The 19,239-nt window shown below is 37.2% G+C and overlaps 2 protein-coding genes across 3 annotated transcripts in view; both read right to left on the reverse strand.

Annotated features, from left to right (window-relative positions):
* Positions 1 to 1,944: 1,944 nt before the first annotated feature.
* Positions 1,945 to 5,024, reverse strand: LOC134666228 (multiple inositol polyphosphate phosphatase 1-like). Its single transcript, XM_063523379.1, has 5 exons — positions 4,827 to 5,024; positions 4,015 to 4,433; positions 3,674 to 3,754; positions 2,876 to 3,333; positions 1,945 to 2,101 (listed from the first exon to the last, which is right to left on the reverse strand). The coding sequence occupies exons 1-5, from the start codon at positions 4,996 to 4,998 to the stop codon at positions 1,945 to 1,947; spliced, it is 1,287 nt and encodes a 428-aa protein (XP_063379449.1). The 5' UTR covers positions 4,999 to 5,024.
* A 6,813-nt stretch (positions 5,025 to 11,837) lies between these two features.
* Positions 11,838 to 19,239, reverse strand: part of LOC134665987 (uncharacterized) — a 74,984-nt gene continuing 67,582 nt past the window's right edge. The window contains exons 11-14 of one of the 2 annotated variants that reach the window (XM_063523050.1): positions 15,038 to 15,204; positions 13,047 to 13,166; positions 12,900 to 12,970; positions 11,838 to 12,819 (exon numbers count right to left, since the gene is read on the reverse strand). In XM_063523050.1, coding sequence (XP_063379120.1) covers positions 12,132 to 12,819; positions 12,900 to 12,970; positions 13,047 to 13,166; positions 15,038 to 15,204 — 1,046 coding nt within the window. In that variant the 3' untranslated portion in view covers positions 11,838 to 12,131. The remainder of the gene's footprint in view (positions 12,820 to 12,899; positions 12,971 to 13,046; positions 13,167 to 15,037; positions 15,205 to 19,239) is intronic. The other variant, XM_063523049.1, reaches the window with a different exon arrangement.

Consider the following 19,239-nt stretch of genomic DNA (forward strand, 5'->3'; position numbering starts at 1 on the left):
TTTTAAAAGTTGTAGAACAAAAGTGTCACCGTTTGAGGAGTACAATCTATGTTTTAATTATTTGCTCATGTTACAGGCCACACCCGGTATACAGAATTAAGTACTTAATGCGTTTTAAGAATATACACAATAATCATAAACTCAGAAAACGATTTCCAGTTCTATGAACCCATCCTAGAATCTCTCACAATGATGTCTGGACATTTTCAGCGAATTCCCCAGACAGCGTCATAAGTACGGAGTTATAAGTTAGAAGCGAACTCTTTAATATCGGAATTTTATTTAATACAAGTAGTATTAAGTGCCTTCGGGACGTTTAAAAGTGGTTTATTTTAGTATAACCTATCGTGAGTCATACGATCATAAAAACGGGCATATATAAACGGTTCAATACGTGAGTTAAACTGTTTTATGTTTCATTTAATATACTTACTTATTTTATTATACTTCATGTCTAAAAGAGTTAAAAACGGTGCTAAAAAAGATAGACTCAATCATAAATGTTCCGAACCCCAAGATGGATATATATTTTTTATAATTTTAAAATACATACACGCGTATTCGGGAAACGAGATAATCACAAGATCTAGAAACGATATAGAGATCTACTAGATTTACATTAGATATCGACTAGGTGTGACTTGGATATCTAAGTAAGGCCGTGGATATCTAAGTTGTCAAAATCGTTCAAGAGGACCTCCAGAATCGCGGAAACGTCAAATTTGACATATCTATCTTACAAATACAGTGAAACCTGGATAAGTGAGATCTCAAGGGACGAGCAAATTTGTCTCACTTAAAGAGGTTTTCCACTTACCCAGGTTCCCAGTTAGCCAGGTACAGATAAATTTCTGTCTCATTTACAGAGGTTTTCATTAATAGAGGTGAGAATAGAGTATATTTCAGTTATAGAGGTGGTTAATAAGATATTTAATAATTAATATCTTTAAAACTAAATAAGGTAAAATAATCCTTGTCCCTAAATATGTTTTAAGCCTGTTTAAACGTTTCTTTGAATTTATTTTGAATGATTCTCCAACGGATAGATATATCAAAATTAAATTAAATTTGATACGGACTTCATTGCGTATTAGAAATTTAATAAATGAAAATTAATTTTTTCGTGTTACTTATCAAAATTTCAGCTTTCGTTTCGGTAGTTTTAGCTACTTAGATAAATTAACTAAATCAAAGTTTGAAGTTGTTTAGACACAATTAGGCAAATGCGGAATTTGTGGATAGACCAAAAGTTAGTAAGAATACGGAACTCGTTCAATGAAGTCCAAGTTAGAGAGGTCATAGATTGACGTTATCTCAGATACAGAAGTCAATTCCCTATAAAATTGTAAAAAACAATTAGGAAAATGTAATCTTATAAATATAGTATCAGTAAAAGAGGTAAAATACACTCTCCGTCTCACTTATAGAGGTAAATGTGACTATAAAATCACAACAACGAATCCCAGTTATAGAGGTTCGTTTTTTCTCAGTAACAGAGGTAATTCAGTGCTAAAGTGTCGGGACCGCACCATGAGTCCCAGCTATAGAGGTTTCTCACTTATCCAGGTCCCACTTAACCAGGTTTCACTGTATCTTTAAATTATCCATATCGTAACTTGTTGAGGTCTAGTAGAGATCTATTTCATTTTCTGAATCGAGCCGATAGGTTCGAAGCTATTTAAGAAAATAGCCAAAAAATTACCATTCCCCCCCCCCCTTTATCTTCGACACTACTGGGTCTAATATTTTGAAAAAAATACACATAATAATTCTTCACCTATAAATAACAGAAAAACTTATTACAAATGTGCAGTCAAGCGGGAGTCGGACTTATGTACGGAACCCTGGAAACTCGAGTCCGACTCGCACTTGGCCGGTTTTTTTAAATGAAATGTTATCTTTTATTATCTTTTGTATACTAAATTATGACAATTACCACTTTTTTTAAGAAGTTGTCGTATTAGACCTAGTCTTACTAAATGGACTGAATATTTTTTCGAATTCCGACCAAGAGCAAATTCCTCCTTCGCAAACTGAGCGTAGCGGCTCTTCATTCATGTAGAACATGACGTGGTAGTCACTGGACTTCTTAAACGCGCATCTGAAATCAGAACATTAAGGTATAATGTCAAAACTAAATCAGTAAATTTTAATTTTGCGAGGTGTTCAAAATTACCTTGACACGCTCTTATTGTCTTAACAATACAGTCGCGTCGAGATCATTTTGAACACCCGGCCCGCTTAGCAACTTCTGCTGCTGACTGTACATATGGAGCTACTTTACCGCCTAAGGGCGGGATTACGGACAATAAGTGCCTATAGAATAAATTTAAAAATGGATTTAAATTAATCCAGATCCAAAATCTAGAGGCCGTGAGATCAAGTCTCACCCAAGACATTAATTTTTCCACTTTTAAATTTATTCTAAGCTTAGCAGCATCGTTAGCAGACGTTTCTGCTTGTTTAAAAATTGAAATAAGTGCCTATGTAAAAAATTTAAAAGGCCATAATATATGTACTGTAAAACGTACAATATAGTCCGTTTTTTTAGCATTAGAAAGAACTTCGCAGAAGTAAGCTTGTGGTTCCAAATCCGGCACTTTTAGCGGTAATAATTTGAAGTAAATTATATGTATTGACCATGCTACATTAGATAATTCAATAATTATTAACAATTAAAGAGCCTGATAAAAACTGCACGCTTGCTTCTGTGGAGTTCTTTCTAATGCTAAAAAAAACGAACTATACATGTGCAAAAAGGTAATTCGCAACTCGTATCGATTTAAAACACTCCCTTCGGTCGTATTTCTATTAATCGCCACTCGTTGCGAATTTCCTACTTTTCGCACTTGTGTCGTAGTGTAAGTATACGTACTTGTTTAAGACCATGACAATATTAGCTGCATGAGGATTGATTCTGCTAGTTCTCCAATAACGTTCTCGTTTTTTGTCAGCTGCAGTAATTGGTTCGCTATCTTTGAACCAACCAAGAGCTGTATATATCATATCCATTATTCTGGAGCGCGTGAAATATGCCGTTATTTTTCTACCTTTCCCAGCTTTTGCCAATTGGAAACTCTCTAGTAGATCTTCTAAGGGTATTTGAGCGTTCATCTCTGCGTTTTGACGCCCATAACCATATCTGTAGTAATGTTCTAAGTCTCCGATGTATTCTAAAACTTTGAGGTCCTCGGTTGTAAATAGGGCACACCAAGGACTAGCCTTGTTGTTCAGTCCCGACCAAGTATAGCAACATAAATCATAAAGAGCAGTTATGTTGTCGCTGGTTAGGCTATAATCGATACCCAATCGCCTTTGGATCCTATCCTTTGCCTATAATAAAAATGGGATACATTAAAATTTGGTTAACAAGGTTAATTGTAATTTTTTGGCTATTTTCTTAAATAACTTAGAACCTATGTATTTTAAAATTATAAAAAATATGTCCATCTTTGGGTCACTGATTTACATATGTGTACCAAATTTCAACTTAATTGGTCTAGTAGTTTCCGAGAAAATAGGCTGTGACAGACGTACAGACAGACACACGCACGAGTGATTTGAGGTACGGAACCCTAAAAAATCTAACTAAGTATAAAAATAAGGTAGTAAAAATGACGAGACAAAATAGAATCCCCTATCAATAAAAAAGTTTTTCAGTATAGGTACTTACTGCTAGATAGTCTGAGGAAATTTTATATTTATCTGTTTCCTTGTTCCAATCGGAGTTTTCTTCAACATCAGTGTTGACCGGCTGAAAATTTTATAAAACACATTTCAATCCAATCTGTATAATCTTTACTATTATTCGCTAGGAGTACGTATAGGGGAGGTAGGGGACCATTGGGCAGTCAGAAGGCTCAGGCACCCCCTTGTAAATCAGGACAAATTATTACAAAGGGGTGCCCGAGCCTCCCGACTGCCGAATGGTCCCCTACCTCCCCTACGCACAGAATACGTCAGTCATTGATAACTTGCAGACATATCTGGCGGACAAATATGTCAGGCACTTACATCCATAACATCAAAGTCGCTTGTTAGATCATCCATTTTTATATTCTTGCTTCCAAGCCCCTCCAAAAACGCTTTAGCACACTCTTTAACCCAAGAATGATGCGTTGGCCGGAATCTGTAATTAGCTCCATCTAGTTCGTTCAGCTTAGAATAAACTTGTTTTAATCTGCTAGCGATATCAAACATTTCCTGGCGTCCTTCATCATGTAAAGCGCTTGTTTTATCAAAATTATCGTTGTCAATGGCCCAGTCTCGGAGATTGTCGATATCTTGAGCGCAAAGTGAACACCTGCCTTTTTCGTAGCTCGAGACAACGAGGTCACGGATCGCGATTGCTTCCTTCATCCTTATGGCTGATTTAGGATCAGGGTATGTTTTGCCGTTGCGAAATATGCCCCAGATACTGATCGGTTCACATTCTGTTAAATTATAAAAATGAGTTGATTAAAACTGAGAAGACAATTGGATATTATTATTATTATTATTTTTTCAGTGGCCGTTGAAGCAAACTTACGTCCTGCTACGTAGGCAGTCACTACACTATCGACTAGGCTAGCAGGCCGTTAAAAAAAGGTGCGAATACAGTTTTAAGTTCTATTAGAAGTGGCCCGTAGTACTTTGTTTGCATAGTAACGGCCTTAATTGATTCTTTTTTCATCCACATTTTAAAATTTTAAATGGTGTCAACCATTTTGTTACCAAAATTAATCATGTCAAAATGTAAGTAACAGCAATTAAAGTTCTTAACTACGTAAGTACCATTTTTTTGTGAAATCACATTAACAATTATATGTATTAAATTTGATACTTGCCTGGTATATTTATGACGGAGTCCCGTATGTCACCTCGTACCGCATTGTAGGGAGTTTTGGTCGAAAAATATCTATAGGAGCATGCCGTGTTCCAATAACAAAACGAAGATAACGCAATACCTGCGTTTAGATAAACAATAAGCACTATTAAATTAAATTTCACTCTCATCATATTTTCAAAATAATCTTTTTTCTTAAATTGATTACGAAAACACGTTATTTGTGGGCTCAACCTCTGCTCAATGACGAGTGCACAATAACAGAACACAAGTTATTTGACATTTTAGTAGGCCAATATACTGGTTTGACTTGTATATATCCTAATCAATCCATAATATAGGTATGCAGACACATCTTATTTTTCTTACCAGATAAAATTTGTTAATATTAGTTGGTGAGAACATCGCATTTGTATCTAAAATATATATAATATACTCGTTCCTATTTGTACTTAAATATACCTGATTGCCTGTGGTTCTGTCTTTGTCGCACCAAAAATATTTAGGTATCACACACTTGTTCTGCAACTCATACTAGTTTTTAAGCCGTTTGATATTTAATACTAACCATCTACCTAGATCAAACAGACATACGGCTCGATCCTGAAAATGCATTAGATCTCTACTAGACCTCAACAACGATATGGATAATTTAAAGATATTTGTAAGACAGATATGTCAAATTTGACGTTTCCGCGATTCTGGAGGCCCTCTTGAACGATTTCGACAAGTTATGACTTAGATATCCAAGTTACATCTAGTCGATATCTAATGTAAATCTAGTTGATCTCTATATCGTTTCTAGATCTTGTGATTATCTCGTTTCCCGAATAGGTACGCGTGAGTGATTTGTAGGTACCACATACATTACATTACAGCACACCATATTATAATGGTATTGTTATTATGTGTGGCCACTATTAGACGTCACTCTTTATTTGATGCTAGACTTAAGCCAAGAAAAGTCTGCAGCGATTTTGATAGCCCTCGCAGTGCCAGTGTTATTGATACATCATAATTTCATAGAAGTTTGACGTTTAATATAATACTTGCACTGCGTTGGCTATCAAATCCGCTGCAGACTTTTCTTGGTCTGACTTTTTTTTTTGTATTAATTTGACTAAAAAGCTACTTATAAATGAAACAAAAATTATTGGCACAAATAGTTTATTTCCGCAACTATCATCACCATTGTTTCAGTTAGTTATGCAGTAAATATAATATTTATTTCATATTTTGTTTTTACATAATAGGATAGATTTTATAATCATAACTCAATATAATATTTTAAAACGTTTCTTTTTTATTTGTGATAATTCTCTGCAATGATATTTATATAAGTTAATTACCTATTTTGAATATTATTTCGAAAAAAGTAAACACTAATTGGCAATTGACAATTTTATTAAACTAAAGAATAATTAGCATGATAACCGAAGACAATATTAGATACGATACATATATATGCACAAAATTATAGATTATCTATAATTCTATGCATATGTATTAATAAAAATATAAAATTAAGTAATTGTCTCATATTCAAAATGGTAGAAAAAAAACACATAGTTTTTTGATAAACATACAAAATATTACATACAAAAAAATAGTTTCTTCACAAGAAATAACAAAAATACTTCTTTTAAATGAACATTGCATAGCATCGCTCGCAGACGTTTCTGTTTGTTAAATTTTAAATTAAAATAGTTACATATAATTTTCCTAGGACGCGATTTGACGCTATTTCAAAAGTCTTATTTACAATAATATACAGATAAATTATCAAATTCCACTGCGACACGTAAACTCTAAGTACAATATTGGCGTTTTAAAAATTCTATGACTAGCAATATGCAGAGCAATTAATGCCCTGCCCGTGAAGAGAAGCAAATGCTTCTGTATAATTATTTCACTAATACTTCATCGTATTGATTTGATGGCAAGTTCTAACAGATGTATTTCAATTCTTTATGTTATAACTAAAACAGACAGTGTTTATAGAAAAACTCAGTATAATGAATAAAAGTGCAATTTCTAACTATAATAGTTCCCGGGGCATAAAATGAATATTTTTTTAACAAAACGGTTCGAGTATATAATTAATAATTAGATGGGTATTTGTTACTGTAATAAACTAAAGAATAAATTAAAACATGTTTGCACAATCAAGTGTCCATTGAATTAAACCTTTAAACAATAAAGTTTTTAATATCATTTTTTCAATTCTTAAATCTCTAAATACAATAAGTATGTTTTATTTACTTTCAATCTACTTTATATTTCATGTTTTGTCTATTCCCATATCTAAGTTATAGAGCATAATATTAAACATTAGAGAGAGAAATGCATAAGACTTCAAATATCACTAGATGACTCACATCCAATAGAATTTGTAAGTAATTTAATTATTACAAATAAAATTTGGTCCAACATTGTAATAATAACATTGGAATGCAGTTGTTTATCGGTTTGTAACATATTGTAGGCACTATTTTCTGAAAATCATTATAGACCAATTAAAAAATTATAGTCGTAGGGGTAGTAGGTATACAATATAGAGCGTTAAGTTTTTAAGCTAAGCTCGACCCAAAATCTATCCAGTATTGCTTTCAAGGCCGCAAACGAGAGGTCCATGAAAAAAGGTTTAAAATGCTATGCTATGTATGTCAGTGAACAGTCGACCTCAAAAATATGTTTACAATTTTGCACCTTATTCCTTTGTAATAAGGCAAAAAGTGTAAACATATCTGTGACGTCGACTGAACATCTCTATGCCCATGGCAGTGCGAGTAGATACTTTGGATTGTACTAACCATCGGTAAAATCTCCAGATAGTGGTACGCTCCTTCTTAGCGCGTCTTGACCACACGCTATAAATATCTGATTGTTCATTATGAATCTACTGGCTAAAGCCATAGAATTGATAATTGGTAAACATTGATTACCGTTCCGGCTCTTTTCTTTATGGCCCCACCGGTGTGTGGTTGTGAAAATACTGAATAGAGTTTTGGACGAGCTCAGTTTAAAAGCTAAAGACTACAAGCTATTCGTTTCTCACTGTTCAGAATCCCAGAAAACAAAATACATTTTTATGTGTTATACACAAATATCAAAAAATTGTCGCTCCTATGGACAATAGTTAACAGCTTGAATATGCACTCAATGTGACCCTTTTTTTCTTTTGTTTGTGATGTATGACCCTTTTATTTATGTTAAATAGAAATATGGAAGAAGGATCTAATAAAAGGCGACCTCCCAATGTAATTCAAGCATAAACTAGTTGACATGTATATTCTGCTTATCCTAAACTACGGTGCTCAAACATCTCGCCGAGAGCCAGAAGTCCAAATTCAAGTTTTGCTAGCGAGCAATGAAACGCAGCATTCTAGGTGTGAACACTAAGCTGTGCTCAAAAACCCGCATAGCTGATGTGGGCAAGAAGACTGCCAATGCCAGGCTGAAGTGGCAATGGACCAGGCATGTCTGCGGCATGCATCCGGATAGGAGAGCTAGTATAGCCACCATGTGGATGCAAATAAGCGCAAACGGGGCTGGTCTAGGTGAAGATGGCAGGATGACATGGACGCCTTTCTCAGCAACTGGCCAACAAAAGCACATCAACGGGAGTCGTGGAAATCAAGACGAGAGGCAGCAGTGAGACAATTTAATAGGCGAATTAAAAAAAAAGTTATTTGCCTTGGTTCAATGTCGCAGGCTCCCCATGATTAAATATTTTTTTAACAAACAGGAATAAACCTGTCATGGTGTTAGTAACATGGTAGCAGTATCAGCATGAATTGAGGACAATATTTTATGATTACATTCTTTTTAGGGTTCCGTAGCTCAAAAGGAAAAAACGGAACCCTTATAGGATCACTCGTGCGTCTGTCTGTCCGTCTGTCCGTCTGTCACAGCCAATTTGCTCCGAAACTACCGGACCAATTAAGTTGAAATTTGGTACACATATGTAAGTCTGTGACCCAAAGACGGATATGTAACGTCAACAAATGAATTTTAAACATAGGGGCTACTTTTGGGGGGTAAACGATAAAATTAAAAAACAAAGTTTTGAAAACTATATCGTGTTACATATCAAACGAAAGAGCTCATTTTGGGAATCTCAAATATATTTTTGTTATAAATTTAGGATAAAAATTTTAGAAGTTATTCAAGAAAATAGACAAAAAATGACCATTCCCCCCCTCTATCTCCGAAACTACTGGGTCTAAAATTCTGAAAAAAATACACAAAATAGTCCTTTACCTAAAGATGACAGGAAAACCTATTAGAAATCTAGAGTCAAGCGTGAATCGGATTTAAGAACATAAATGCGGTTAACGTTTTTTAGGGACACAGCCGCAATGGTTTAAGTGAAACGTGATGTAAACAGCTATTGCGAAGGCCATAGGCCGATATCCGCATAAGGCCGAAGGCCCGAAGCGTCCCAAAGTGGCGTTCCTTTAGCTTCAAGCGTGAGTCGGACTGAAGACAAAAAATGCGACTAGGCTGTAACTGGCACATAGCCGCAATGGTACTTGTAGTACAGTCAACAGCAGAAGTTGTTCAAAATTACCTTGACATGCTCTTATTGTCTTAACTATAAAGTCGCGTCCAGATCATTTTAAACCACTCACCCGCTTAGCAACTTCTGTTGCTGACTGTACTGATTGATTAGGTTACTATTGTTACGTGTTTTAAAAAGCACTAGGTATACAGGGTGGCTAAAAAATAAACTAAGTGTATTCCCGTTGCCAACGTGCAACCCTGAAATCGCGAGGAAAAATTTGGCTGTTTCATACATTTAGGCTGGTCCGTTTTCTATGGGAGGATACTTCTTTTTTCGCGATTTCGGGGTTGGTCCCATACTAAAAGTCGCTCAGTATAATCCCAAAACCTCCCTGGCTACGGAAATACACTTTTATTTTTGGCCATCCTGTACGTATCATCTCTCTTCGGCCTTCGCTTTTAAAACACTTTCGGAAGTTGTAGGAAGCGCGACCCGTCGGACGCTCGAGTTTTCACTGTTTTCAGCTCTACGCATTTGGACACTTGTACTATTGTTCGGCATTTAATCTTCAGAGATGTAAAGATATAAGCCACCACGCCAGAAAACTTCATGTTACATCTGGTTTTTGATTGACCCATTCGGGTTTTTCAAGACGTTTCACGTACAAAAAAATTTTGAAAATTATGTGATGTACGGAACCCTTGAAAGGCGAATCCGACTCGCACTTGACCAGTTTTTTTTAGATGTCATTTTTATTTCTGGGATTAGGAAGTTTACTTTAATGTCTAAAAGACCGTTATCTTTCGCATAATTCATGTGCAAGAAATAGCAGTAAAAGTCACCAGAATAACTACCATTTCTGATAGTGTCATTTTATTTCGTAAATAATTATTGTTTCTGTAGGAATAGCAGGTATAATTTCAAATATTAATGCGTAAATTAGGATAGCATAGGATGTAACACATTAGGATGCTGTTAAGCAATAATGTGTCAACCCACATTAATCTTTTAATAAGATGTCAACTCAAAAAATGTACGCTTACAGTTGACATTTTTTTGCAAAATTAATGTGTGTTGACACATTTTTGATAAACACCATCCTCTTAGGTATATTCATAATTGGATGGTGTTTAGCAAAAATGAGTCATCCCACATCTATTTTGCAATAAAATGTCAACTTTATGCGTCAATTTTTTGAGTTAACATCTTATTGAAAAAGGACCCCGCAGCAAACATAGGGAAAAACTGTTACTGACGTTATAAGGTGAAGCCACCAACTGTCAAGAGGAGGAATTACGTAAAAATGGCTAACAAACACATATTTTGTACAAAATAATTACATTGATTATTTCTGAAAGTATACTTCTGAGAGAGTTGTGCCCATACAAAAAAATAATCAGGATAGCCAAATCAACATCATACTAAAATTTCGTGAGATTTAACTGAAACCACTTTTTCCCTATGTTTGCTGCGGGGTCCTTTATGTGGGTTTACACATTGCGTATCACCATCCAATTGATAACATGATGACACGAGAAACTAACCAAATAAGACTAAGGGCACATAAATGGACTTAATGTGTTCTAAAACATTGCTCACAGGTATTCTTATTATATCAACTCTACTGAACACTTTGACCGCTTTGATTTGAATCACACTGACAGAGGTTAAACAAGCAAACACCACAAACTCGTGAAAAGCTGGGCTAATGATAAATAGGTCAAATTGATAAGTTTTATAAAGAGAAAATCTAAACTAAAATCTAGGGTGCAAGTCTAGGAAGAAAGTGTATTAATTCTTATAAACTATCTACTAAAATATAGTTGGCAGTTTTGATTTCGTTATATCGAACTTATATTAACGTAATAGTAAGATGATATATCTAAATGGCACATCATATTTCAGTACAAGATATAGTATACTGAACTTCCACGAAGTATCTAAATACATTATAGGAAATAAATGATGGTAAGATTTTATGTCAGCATTTTAAAATAAAACAGGTCATAAATATTTCACAAAAAACAATTAAGTACAACCAAAAGTAGTTGACGCTAGACAAATATGCTATTTAAATATTCAAACGGTTTTAAATTAAAATTAGGACCAATAAAAATTTCATATACGACGTACACGATAAATGACTCGTAGTTATTTAATATTTATTATAAATCCATTTTTTTACATTTCAAGTAAATGTTTAATATGAAAGAACTTTTAGGACATATCTACATAACACTATTTGTCTAATCAATGAAACTTTCTAACTTGAAGAGTTATTGATTAGATCATGCTTATGCCATGAAAATATAATAACTTGTATATTTTTTTATAAATGAAAATATCTACCGTTCACTAGGCTATAGAATAAAGCACTTTGAATCGTCTGGTCACAGCTATAATGTAATATACTTACACTACATACACAATTATTCTTCATTCGAATTAAATTTAAACGTATATATTTCTACTAAATGCTTAAATTGATTTTCTGGACGTAAACATCTTTACCGAGTACCCTATTTAGATTGTTTGAGGCGGATTAAAAAGTAAGAGGCAATAACGATACAATAAGGCAGCCTCTAACTTGGTAGTCATATCAAGACACTGAAATGAACACCGATTGTCTAACGCCTGCAAGATGGGTCCGCATCAAACAATTTAAAAAGGCACTATCATAACAACTCAGATCATCCTCGTTCCGAACCCAATGCTTTCACGCAAAGTGACCCAACCAGAATGAGAATTCCTCAAACATACGCCTTTCAGATGTATTTCAAAAGTTCACGTGTAGCTCCTTCATCCTGGATCTTGTTTTGGATCTAAGTTCGCCCGTCTTTCTTGCAATGCTGCTAACAGTGCCTCTCTCACTTCTCTTTCCGAACTTCGCCATAATCTAATGAGTTCTTCCTCTGACAGTTGCGAAAGTTCTGATCTTCCTCCGGTCGGAGATACTCTAGGATAAGGTGGCGCTGGAGGCACGTCTTGTTCTTCAGATACTAAAATTTCTACGCTAGCTCGCGAACGCGGTCCGTCAGAGCTTAAATACCTCTCTGATTTTTCTGACCTTTCTGATACATCTTGATACGATCTTGTAGATGATCCCTCAGCACGTCTAACCATTGGTGATGGTGTTCGCAACCGGGTATTTATGTCAGGAGGAGAACTAGTCAAGCAGCTGACGTCACGACTTAGTCTTCTTCCAATGTTAAGACTCGTCCGCTCATAAATTGATCCTGAATCTGATCCTAGGACCGAATCTGTGCTGAATCTCCTAACATTAAGTCCGGCCAAACTGCATCTTTTTCGTCTACCTCGTGGAGAGCGGAGCTGCCGAGGAGACCGACCCGATCGAGGCGAGCGAGAGGGTACCTCAGGTGAAGGGGACAGGAACTTTGATTCCGTCAATTCTTCTGAGACTTCAGATGTTTCTACAGCCACGTGCTCCTTTATAGAATCCAGTGATTGATCACGTCCTTGTTGAACCCTGCGAATATTATGAAAAATATTAATTGAGAAATAAAATTAGTGAAGCAAATTTTGTTTTTGATGTAGAATCCTACAAACCTTCGAATTTCTTGAATCATTTCAAAAAACTGCGCTTTACTCCGTCTCCTTCTGCGCTGTTCGTGTTCCTTCTGAAACAAATGTGCTACCTGATGTAATCTAGAATTTACAGATAAATCCAAAAAGAATAATTGTATAAATTATTACCCTTTTAACACTTTTCTGGAAAAGCGACGTAAAGTGTCCCTGCCGAATAGTGTTTACTAGTTCTCGTGCGGCGTGATGTGGCGAAACAAGTTCCACACAGTTAATAAATCTGTAGAGTTTCTGTAAAGAAAATAAAAGTCAAAAAATACTACGATCACATTAGTTTACCTGTACATTAAAACTTCATTTCAGACTAAGAATTTTTTACTAAATTACACTATTATAATTTTTAAAAGGCAATTTTCTCAGCTTAAAATATTAAGTAATTTTATAATGTGTCATTATAATCAAATATTACTAAAAATAAACCACCGTTGCAAAAGATAGCAAAGTAGGTGAGTTTAACAATCAGCCATTAGTATCTAATGAACTTAGTAAGGAATTTCTATACAATATGACACATCTTCATTGCTCTTTACTGTAATTTGAATTCACTTATGTTTTGTTTATTAGAATAAACTAAACCAATCCACTTCCCCGTTGTGTATAATTCTGATATCGGAATATTAAAGGCAATGCAGACACAGAGTAATTCAAGGAGATTATGCCCCGTCTGAAGTGCTCGTTCGGTGTTAAAAGCCGCGATGAGCTCGTCGGCACGTAATCCAGCCAGGGGGGCTACTACAAAATTTGTAGTTCAAAAAGAGCCTGTAACTGCGTCCCTGTTACTCGAACAGTGCAAGAGCGATAGAGATAGACGATATACTTTGTTCGAAGTGAAATTTTCGCGGTAACTGTTCAAAGGCTTCACTCACAAGCATGGGATGAAGCATGAGATTATTTTTGTTTCGCGTTCTACTAACCCATGATTGCGTCCACGTCGATTTTGTTATTGCAATAAAATTGAAAACTTAAACCCTCGCATACATTTAGAATTGCTCTCCTATACATACCATCCTTACAGACACGGTTAACTTCTGAGGTGTTGTTGGATTCTACTCAATTGTGCGAGTTACTAGTCTAATATTTTGTGACTCGGTTATTAATGAGCGGGATATAAAGTGGATCACTAAGTGAATCGAATGAGAAAGTATTTTTTTTAAGCGTCTCTAGTGAGTTGACTTTATTTTATGAATTAATTTGCAGACTGAAAGAGCTGTGAGTCAGAATCAATCAATATTTCTTTTTTTAGTTCCATTTCCTCACTTCAAATCAATAAGACTAAATATATAAGATACCTACTTATCTACCTTTAGACTTTTTAAATATCCTAGAGTGCTCTTCAGGCGAATACCTAACATGTAGTAACGACGTAAACCAATCTTATGGAACGTAACTGAAATTCTCTCTATCGGATTAAACTGAGCGATTCGAAATCAATCCTTTCCTTAAAGAATTCTTTGTGACTGAAAAATAATGTTCCTACCCTACAAATAGCACTATTAGATTGAACTGATACCTTGACCTTCAAGCGATTTTGAAGCGATAGGCGTAATTGAAAGTAACTTAACGTGGCAGATAACTTTCGGACAGTTACGTCACTTAATTTATCTAATAGTTACTTAATTTTATGTCAATTTTCTCAATTGCCCCTTATAATAAAACCTTTTAAATCGTTTTTTCTTATAATGTTGATTTCCTTCCATATTATAAGAAGAATCCTGCAATTTAAATACATATAGCCCCGCCGCAATATAACAAGAAATCGCTTTGGATTTTGTGGACAAGGACGACGGACGAACGGGGTAAGTAGTCATCTGCGAGTATAAATTTCTTTTAGCACCGCACCGCAGTATCGGCTCCAGCTCCCGAAATTTCCCGTATCCTCTAAATTCTAAAGGCCTGTGCATACCGGCTGCGTGCGCGTGACGTGCACGTGCGCGTGCGGCGTTGTAGTATACAGATCCTTATGAGAGATGGCACACCGCTTGCGTGACGTGTGCGTGTTCGGCTCCAACATTTTAGTGCACGCACACGCGCACGTCACGCATACGCAAGCCGGTGTGGCTCGGCCTTTAAAGTCCACGACAATCTTATCATTTTATTCTTACCTGACTGAAAAACATAACGTTTCTGCTTCTCCAAACAGCATCTTTAGGTTGATGTCGCAAAACAGGCAACGTGTATTTATAGAACAAATGTTCCAGAATCAATATGAGGAACCCAACGATCATCCCCACGAGGAGCAGGAGGAACACGCCCGCCACAGCCGCTACACCTACAAATGGATAATAAGTACACGTTCGACGTGTTGCCCCCATGTCGCACTTGTAAATTCGTACGTAAGTCTGACAGGGAGGTAACACGTCGAACGTGCTATGCGGTAGGCCCTCTGGTTATTTAGGGCGTATAAATATTTAGTCAGCTGTTGTTTGTTTATAGTTACTAATTATATCTGAATTGTAAATAACAAGCGGCGCGATTTGGGATATGAATTAGAGATTCATTAGACATGAAATAGTAAAGATATGTGACGTTCCACGATGAAAGATACCTTATGGCGGCTAGCGCTCACGCTATTATTAACGCCGCTCCAATATTCATCCGGGGCAATGGTACATTTTGCCGTGGAACGTCACATATCTTTACTATTTTATATCTAGTGAATCTCTAATTCATTTCCCGAATCGCGCCGAACGGATCATATTTGGACTCTTTTGTATCCTATATACTAATATTATATATTGCCTAATTTATTACCTACTTAGTTTGGTTTTATACCTAACTAGAGTTGCAGTTCTAAGGGGCTTATAAACAGAGCTTATTTATTTTAATCATGGTTTTATTAATTGTTACTATATTAACTATTAAATTATTAGCACACATAATAACATAATTAATGTCTTGCTTTGTACGAGAAAATTATAATCGTAACATGCCAGTAAAATGTACCTATCGTGAATGCTGCCGTGAGTCAGAACTCTCCGGAATCCTGGGAGCACCTTCTTACTTTCCCATACAGAGTTCTACATATCAAAGCAGACGCGCAAAAGGGTATTTCACTGACATCGAGGATAAAACAAAATTGTTCTAATCCCCATGACATTACCAACTTAGCCAGACCCGCTTTTAAACAAAGCCTGTCATTTCGCCGTCACGTCGAAACAAAAATTGGAGAAGGCAATATTAAAGGCGCCGCACGCCTCCTATTTTCCAGTGACGCAATAGCCCCTGACACACCTGAAACTTTGGCAGCCCTACTATCCAAGCACCCGAGCCCCGATACCAACGCCATCCTACCCGATCCTCCCGGCCCTTCCGACCCATGCCTCTAGGTAACGCCCGATGAGATTCTCGCCGCGATTTGCTCCTTTCCCAATGGCTCCGCAGGTGGTCTTGACGGTCTGTCGCCCCAACACCTTAAGGACCTACTTGGCCACTGTTGCGGCGAAGCCGGTGAGGCCCTTTTGATAGGTCTGACAACCTTAGTTAATCACATGCTACAGGGCAAAGTTAACCCAGATGTAATTAACATTTTATATGGAGCAAACCTGTGTGCGCTGACCAAGAAGGACGGTGGAATCAGGCCAATTGCGGTAGGTACGACTTACCGCCGCCTGGCGGCCAAAACCTGCTGCAAAGCCGTATCAGACACATTAAAGAATTACTTCCAACCGCTTCAATTAGGTTTCGGCTCTAAAGGTGGGTGTGAAGCAGCGGTACACTCCCTACGTGCTTTTACTACAAGAAAGGAAGGCGAGGTCTTACTAAAGGTAGATGTACGTAATGCATTTAACTCGGTCGACCGTGGCGCCTTGTTGACACAAGTCAAAGAGAAAATCCCTGAACTTACTAATTTTATTTGGCAATGCTACTGCAACCCCTCCAAATTACTTTTCAAAAATAACCTCTTATTCTCTTCCGTCGGATGTCAGCAAGGCGACCCCCTGGGTCCTGCTCTTTTTAGTCTGGCTATCCAACCAATTATTGAGCGCCTAAATTCAAAATTTAATGTTTGGTATCTTGACGATGGTACCCTGGGTGGCAAAGTCGACGAAGTTGTCAAAGACCTAGAAAGTCTCACCACAGAATTCTCAAAAATAGGTTTGACTTTAAATTTTTCCAAATGTGAGCTATATTTTTTAGACAATTTCCAAAAAGACACAGCAATTCCCAAATTCCAAAATTTCGCCCCAGACATCAAAATTTTAGATTCTAGCTCACTTTTTCTATTAGGCTCACCCATCTTAGACGAAGCCTTCCCAGGGTATATCAACGACAAACACCAAAATTTTAGTTTTTTTTCGGATCGCTTACTCCAAATTAACCCCCACATGGCTTACACGATCATTAAATTCTGCTTGTTTGTCCCCAAATTTACGTATGCCCTTCGATGCAGTCACTTTTGGAAATATCCCCAACTTTTGGCCAAACTAGACGAACTTATAAAAAATACCGTTTTTTCAATCATGAACATTCATTTAGACAACCGTCAATGGACCCAAGCCACCTTGCCCATCAGACATGGTGGTATTGGGATCCGTCCAATTTCGAGTATCGCTTTACCTGCCTTCCTTTCTTCGGTTCATAGCATACAAAATTTATTTTTCAAAATTCTAAAAATCAACACAGTTAACAGTTCGGACTTACCTTTTTTGTCAGAAGCCGTGGATAGCTGGAAGGCTGCCTGCCCCAACAAGGACCTGCCCGAGATGCGCCATTCGCAACATCAATGGGACGAGCCGCTCTGCGTGCTGGTACGTGATAATCTATATGAAACGGCCACCAGCCCTGCAGAGCGAGCTCGTCTTCTTGCTGGAACGAAATGGGAATCCGGCGCGTGGCTGCAGGCACTCCCTTCCAGTAACCTCGGCACTCTGCTAACCAGCAGTACTTTTAGACTCGCGGTATCCCTGCGCTTGGGGGCGGCATGCGTGGCCCCACACCGTTGCCACTGCGGCACTGACGTGTCGAAATTTGGAACCCACGGCCTCTCCTGCACCAAGAGCGCCGGCCGCATGGCACGCCACGCCAGTCTTAATGACATACTGCGCCGGGCCCTCGTCACCGCCGGAGCGCCGTCGGTTCTAGAACCGACGGGTCTAGCGCGTGACGATGGGAAGAGGCCAGATGGCATGACACTGGTTCCCTGGAAGCTGGGTCGACCCCTCGTCTGGGACGCCACGTGCGTGGACACGCTCGCGCCGTCCCATCTTCCAGGGACCTCTTCCAGGGCTGGCGCCGCTGCCGATGCGGCCGAGCATCTCAAGCGGCGCAAATATGCAGCCATAGACACCGGCTGCATGTTTGAACCGTTTGGTGTGGAGACGCTTGGGCCGTGGGGTCAAGGCGCGCACAGCATTTACAAAGAATTAGCCAAGCGCCTTATAGACGCAACGGGTGACCGGAAGGCTGGAGCCTACCTCGCCCAACGCATTGGCGTTGCCGTTCAGCGCGGTAACGCCGCCAGCCTTCTGGGCACCCTACCGGAGGGCACAGACCTGGGGCCAATTTTTTATTTGTAGGTTTTTTATTTTTTAGGTAGTTTTAGTTTAGTATTTTTAGTTATTAGTTTAATTAATTTTTGTTCGTCATTATTATTTAGTTTATATTTATATTTAAGTTTAGTTTTTAATTAGTGTTGTTTGTTTACTTCCTTAATGTACATAAACTCTGTAACTTAATGCTGACAATTAAACACCTATCGTTAATTTCTATTAACCTTTAATGAACTAGTGGACATTATATCACTCCCTCTATTAATATACCGGGTGTGGCCTGTAATATGAGCAAAAAATTTAACTGTAGGCTGTACTCCTCATACTGACCAACATTTGTTTAACGACTTTTAAAAATAACTTGTGGTTTGATTTTAAATACACTTTAAAGTTTATTCCAAGACGCAATGTATTGCGAATTTTGTTATGTTTAAGGCGTGACAAGCAACACAATGATAGGGCGTGGCGATGGCGTCCATTGAAGATAATAATAATTTTGTATGAAAAATAAGGAGTCTAAATACTTCATAGTTTTTAAAAGTTGTTGAACAAAAGTGTCACCGTTTGAGGAGTACAATGTATATTTTAATTATTTACTCGTGTTACAAGCCACACCCGGTAGAATATAAAAAATTATCAATTCCCACTCGTTGGTAGTGCAAACAATAATTATAACAACGGTGTCATACGCAATACAAGTAGTCACACACTGAATAGGTATCAAGTGTATGATGACACAATTAATATTCAATAAACATATTATACAAACGTTGATACAGTGTGTACCTATCTAAGTCTGTATACATGTTTATAGT

This window comes from Cydia fagiglandana, chromosome 7 (genome assembly GCF_963556715.1).
Source record: "Cydia fagiglandana chromosome 7, ilCydFagi1.1, whole genome shotgun sequence".
In the NCBI taxonomy this organism is placed as follows: Eukaryota; Metazoa; Arthropoda; class Insecta; order Lepidoptera; family Tortricidae; genus Cydia; species Cydia fagiglandana.